The following is a 6000-nucleotide window of genomic DNA, read 5'->3' on the forward strand; positions in this document are numbered from 1 at the left end:
AGAGTGTTCAAGTCTTTCACCATTCAGTATGATGTCAGCTGTTGGTTTTTAAACATATCCTTTATTAGGTGAAAGAGGTTCCCTTCTGTTCCTAGTTTGTTGAGAGTTACCACATATAAAAACTGTCTTGGTTGTGGAATTTTGTGTGATGCTTTTTCTTCATCTGTTGATTTGATCATCTGGTTTTTCTCATTCAGTTAGTTAATATGATGAATTATATCAGTTTACGAATGTTAAACCAGCCTTGTGTTCCTGGGATGAACCTCACTTGATCATGATGTATTATACTTTTATAGGTTAATAGATTGTGTACTCATGTGAAATTGGCGTGTAGATTTCCTGTAATGTTTGTGTCTAGTTTTGGTATCAGGATAATGTTGGGATCATAGAATGAGTTGGGAACTCTTCTCTCCTCTTCCATTTGCTGAAGAGGTTGTATAGAATTGGTATTATTTCTTCCTTAAGTATTCAGTAGAATTCATAAGTGAAATCATCTGGGTCTGGTATCTTTTGGAGGGTCTTAACTACTAATTCAAACAAATGTCATGGACTTTAAGATTGTTACTAATGCAGCATACTCTGTCTTCTGACATGTACAAAATATCTTTTCACAAATTCTCAAATATGATGTTAATAATGTACTAAATATTTTTAGTTCAGTTATGAAGTTCAAGCGTGTAAAATAGTCTGCTTAAAACTGTCAATATTGACTGGACTTCTGAGTCCTTTCTGAGATTAAAGACACACCCTTCCCATCATACAGAGGAAAGTGTGCAGTGTGCCATCTCTCTTGTGTTTGTAGGCATCCCTTCTTTTCCCAGAGCTCATCTGTCTCCCAAATTGCATGCCCAATTCTTCATCACTTCCTTTCTGTAAGTCATGTTAGCAACCCGCCTTGGTAAGGATTTTAGCTTGCCAGGCCTCAGTCTCTGTGCAGTCATGACTACAGCAGTGTAGGTAGAAGGAGACATTGTATCCTTGTATTCTGTGGAAGTTTGTTTTTCTTTTAAAATTGTTCTACGTGTACCTGCATGGAATGTTCTACCAACTCCTCTTCCACTCCTTTCCCATGATTAATGATATGCTGATAATTTTTTAGCATCACCAGGGAGCAGAATAGGTGAAGTCTGTTCAGATGTTGAATTGGGACTAATGGCTCATTAACAGCCTCAGCCAGCTCTGTCAACGCCCAGGAACGGATGTGCTAAGTTCAGCCTTACTTCCATGGCATCTCTGCTTCTGGCTTTCCATCAGGGTCCTTTCCTAGTATTCTCTTGTAACCACACAGGAATCCTAATTCAATCCTAAAGTTCATTATTAAATATGTCCAGTGGCACAAATTTCAGAAAAGTTTGACTGAGTGCCAGACAAGATGCCCACCTTCTTGCCCTTCCCTTTCTCCTGGACATTATGCATGCTCATTACAAGCTTACTTGCGAAATGAACAAAAATAGTAAAAACCAGCAAATTAGCAAAAGTAAAAATAAAAATAAGCCAAAAAATCACCAAACTATGTTAAATAACAACAACAAAAACATGTTAAATGGTAACACTTAATGCTGGTAAAATAAATGGTTGCATTTGAAATTGGTTCAAGGCTTTTGTGATAATCCCACTCTTAGGAAGTTATCTTGAGGGACTAGTTCGACAAAAGAAAACGATACTGCACAAAGATCCTGATCGCAGAGTCTGTGGTGCTGACGAGGTGAGCATACACAGCACGCCATGTCCCTTGTTGGACAGCAGTTTCCCTGGTCAGTGCGCATCCACTAGAACGGCAGCCCACACAATGGCATAGCAGCACGGGGACCCGGGTGTGAAATGCTCAGCCCACATAATAGCACGTGCACTGTGCTGGGAGCCTGGGGAATTAGAGGTGGCTTCAAATGTAATTTAGAAGCTTGGAAGTCATTTTAATAGTGAAATTATGGGTGAGTTTTGCTTTTTAAAACTTGTTAAAATGCTGTCATATGGTTAAAAGATGAAAGTGGTGGAGGTCATGTTTTCCATTTTTGGAAAGAGACAGTATCTCCTGAATAAGTGAGAGGAAAGGGCCTTTTACCCATCGTTTTCAGCACCACCTGTGCTGGTCTTCACATTCTGTCTGTGTAAGTGGAGGGTTTCCAGGCAGCGTAAGCCCTAACTGAACTGGATTGAAGTCCTTGAGGGGAAGAGGTCTGTGATGTTCTGACTTGTGATCTATCCCCCATTCCCTTCCCCTGCAGGAACTCAGTGAGATGCTGTACACGGACCGGCCTGACTGGCAGAGCGTGATGCAGTACGTGGCCCAGATCTACAAGTACTTTGAGACGTAACCATGGAGGGCCTGGAGCAGCCACCACTGCCACCTGCTGCAGCTTGTCCTGGAAGCGCCTGATCACTGTCCACTGACCCTGCTCTGCCCACCACCCAGCTGCCTAGACTTCAGAGGCAGGCTCAATCCAAGTGGACCAACACCCAAATAGGAAAGAGTGGGTCCCACTGTGTACCTGTCTCAAATGCAAACACAGCTGGACTGTAAATTGGGGACTCTTTGATCTCCCGTGGGATGCTTCTAAAGAGCCCAGCCTCCCTCCTTCCAGACCAAGACCCTACACCCAGGCTTGTTTTGCTGATTCCATTGGGTGACTGAACACATCATCTGCAGAATTTCAGACAAAGAGCATCTCCAAATCAGTCTTTTGGTTGCTGTTGTTAAAAATATCCTGGCTTTGCCTTTATGAAACCTTTGCCCTTGGCTCGGTGTGGTAGCTCGTGGCTGGAATCCCAGCACTTTAGGAAGCCAAGGCAGCAGGATCATTTGAGCCCAGGAGTCCAAGGCTGCAGTGAGTTGTGAGCATACCCCTGCACTCCAGCCTGTGTGAAAGAGCCAGACCCTGTCCCAAAAAAAACAATAAACAAAAACCAAAACTTTGCCCTTGTGAACCCTCCCTTCCCCCCTCCCCCCCAAAAAAAGAAAACAACAAAACACAAAAAAACGTTTGTTCCAGGGCAACCTGGAAACGTGCGCACTCAGCCCTTTGGGGAAAGATGGGAGTTCTAGGTAACAATATTAACACCTAGAACTTGATTCACTTTTAGCTCTCACAGTCCCTTATTTGATTTATTGTAGCAAAAGGAAAGCCTGTGAGAATGCAAGGGAGCCCCTGGCTGCTTTACTGGAGCCCCTGGGAGGCTCCCCACACCTCTGCCAACGCAGTCTGTGTGCTCCCGAGCAGCCGGTGGCTTTCACACTAGAGAAACTGCAGTCCTCATCCCCGCACCTCTGTCCTCCCGTTCTTCACACTCCCATTCACACCCACACAGGCTTGTCTCCCACAGAACTTGACAGGAGGTCACACGTGTGTGAATGGCCTGTGTCTGCTTTGCAGGGTGGAGCAGGCTGAGGGTGTGTGCCTCTGGGGATTCTGGGCTGACAGCAAATCCGGACAGTATTTCAGCTCTGGACTGATGTGGCCTTTAGTGCTTCCCCAGGCCTCTTACATCCGCATGGGAAAAAGAAGCCCTTAGGGGTGGGCGGTGAAGGCCCATTTATACTTAACGAAGAAGAATGCAATTGCCCTGGCACCCTACTGGTCACCTCAAGTGGCAACAGAGCCCCCCCCGAGCCGCCCCATTCCCTCAGAAGTGCTTGGTCCGGCCCAGGTGCCCATCTGGTGGCTCTGTGGCATTCTTCTGGGCAGATCTGTGTGCACTACACAGTGAGTGAGGGCGTGGCTCACACAGGTGGTTGAGGGAAATAGGTAATGCCCATCCCTTGCTGTTTTCAGTGCCAAATAGGCCGTTAGTGCCCCTCCAACAAAGGATCATCCTTCCAGTGTGTCACCAAGAATGACAGTGACTGCCATTACTACTCAAAGTACATTCGGATTGCTGATCTGAGCCACTGGTTCAGAGCCAGGTTCTAGAGGCTGCAGGTCCAGCCCCTGACCATTCCTGGAGAGGTAGGAGCTCAGTCCCCTCCTCCAAGTCAGACCTTTGCAGAGGTGGCAGCTGGGCTGCACGGGTCAGCGGATCTCTGAGTCTCAAGCCACCTTGAGACTAACAGGACCCCAGCCCTGTTAGTGCATCCCAGCCGCAGCTCTGCGTCAGAACCTCCAGCGGACCCTTTTGAAAACACTCTTGGCTGCCCTAGTTGGTTGACTTCAGAATGTCTGGAATGGGACCAGAGATGCAGTCTACATGTTTTGAAAGTTCTTTGGGCGACTGAAGCACAGCTGCATGGAGCACCACTGAGGGGATGGACACCTTTCCCTGGCAGCCACAAGGCAGGCAACCTGGAGCTCCTGAGCAGCTGTTTGGCGATGGTCATTACATCACCCATGCCTTTGTATTTAAATGAAACTTGACACATAGTCACAACCAATTCAACCTGAAAGTTATTACTTCTGCTGCTTCAGGCACTTGTCTGAAGCATGTTTTATTAACCCTGTACTTGTACTTTACCCACCATTAAAGTGGGGGACAGTAATATCCCAAGTAGTTGAGTTGAGCTGCTGGTTGTTAGATTTAAGCTGGAATTACTCCAGGGTTGTATGTGGGGAAGCAGTTGCTATCTTGGGATACCCAGAGTGGGAGTGGGTGTTTTCTGTTTTTTATTTTTGGTTCTGTTTTTTATTTTTATTTTTACTTATTTATTTTGAGATGGAGTTTCTTTCTTATTGCCCACGCTGAAGGGCAATAGCACCGTCTCAGCTCACTGCAACCTCTGCCTCCCGTGTTTAAGCGATTCTCCTGCCTCAGCCTCCCATGTAGCTGGGATTACAGGTGCCCACCACCACACCCAGCTAATTTTTTTGTATTTTTAGTAGAGAGGGGGTTTCACCATGTTGGCCCAGCTGGTCTCAAACTCCTGACCTTGGGTTATCCACCTGCCTTGGCCTCCCAAAGTGCTGGGATTATGGGCATGAGCCACCGAACCTGGCTGTTTTTTTGTTTGTTTTTGTTTTTGTTTGATAAGAGTCTTGCTGTGTCGCCCAGGCTGGAGTGCCAGTGGTGCGATTTCAGCTCACTCGAGTGAGCCACCACATCCGTCCTGTGATTGGCTCCATTTTGAGTGATTACGTGTGAACCATCCAGAACCAGCTCTGAGCAATGGTGTGGTTTCCCTCCTGCCCCGCTGGGGCCATACCAGCCCCTCTCCAATGGGAGCCCAAGTTGCCAATGACTGTGGCCAAACTCCCCCATTTTTGTCTGTATCCTGCTCTCTTTAGGTTAAAAAGAAGGACAGAAACATGAAAGGCCATGTGCAATTTATTTTTACGACTCAAGGAGTTTCCCCGACTACCATTTTTTTTTTTTTTTTTTTTTTTTGCCAGTGGGTGTGCATGTAGAAGAGGAATGCCATGTCCTGTCCATAGAAACACACATGGTGGTGAGGCATGGTGGCTCATGCCTGTAATCCCAGCACTTTGGGAGGTTGAGGTGGGAGGATTGCTTGAGCCCAGGAGTAGGAGACCAGCCTGGGCAACATTGCAAGACCTCTGACTACAAAAAAAAATTTTTTTTATTTTTTCTTTTTTTTTTTTTTTTTTTTTTTGAGAGAGCATCTCACTCTGTCGCCCGGGCTAGAGTGGTGTGATCTTGGCTCATTACAACCTCTGCCTCCCAGGTTCAAGTGATTCTCCTGCCTCAGCCTCCTGAGTAGCTGGGATTACAGGCATGTGCCACCATGCCTGGCATATTTTTGTATTTTTAGTAGAAAGTTTCACCATGTTGACCAGGCTGGTCTCGAACTCCCGACCTCAAGTGATATGCCTGCCTCAACCTCCCAAAGGGCTGGGACTACAGGGGTGAGCCACCACGCCTGGCCCAAATTTTTTTTTTTTAATTAGCTGGGTACAATGACAGGCACCTGTAGTCTCAGCTGCTTGGGAGACTGAGGTGGGAGCAGCACTTGAGCCCAGGAGTTTGAGGCTGCAGTAAGCTGTGTTTGTGCCACTGCACTCTGGCCTGGGCAAAAGAGTGAGGCCCTGTCTCTCTCACAGACACACACACACA

General features: G+C 46.6%; 1 protein-coding gene across 5 annotated transcripts in view; it reads left to right on the forward strand.

The window, feature by feature from the left end:
- Positions 1–6000, forward strand: part of SPECC1 (sperm antigen with calponin homology and coiled-coil domains 1) — a 313389-nt gene extending 307389 nt beyond the window's left edge. For all 5 annotated transcript variants that reach the window (XM_008010643.3, XM_037987818.2, XM_008010644.3 and 2 more), the window contains one exon: positions 2226–6000. In XM_008010643.3, the coding sequence (XP_008008834.2) occupies positions 2226–2315 (90 nt within the window). In that variant the 3' untranslated portion in view covers positions 2316–6000. The remainder of the gene's footprint in view (positions 1–2225) is intronic.

The sequence above is a fragment of the Chlorocebus sabaeus genome, chromosome 16 (assembly GCF_047675955.1).
Source record: "Chlorocebus sabaeus isolate Y175 chromosome 16, mChlSab1.0.hap1, whole genome shotgun sequence".
Taxonomy (NCBI): domain Eukaryota; kingdom Metazoa; phylum Chordata; class Mammalia; order Primates; family Cercopithecidae; genus Chlorocebus; species Chlorocebus sabaeus.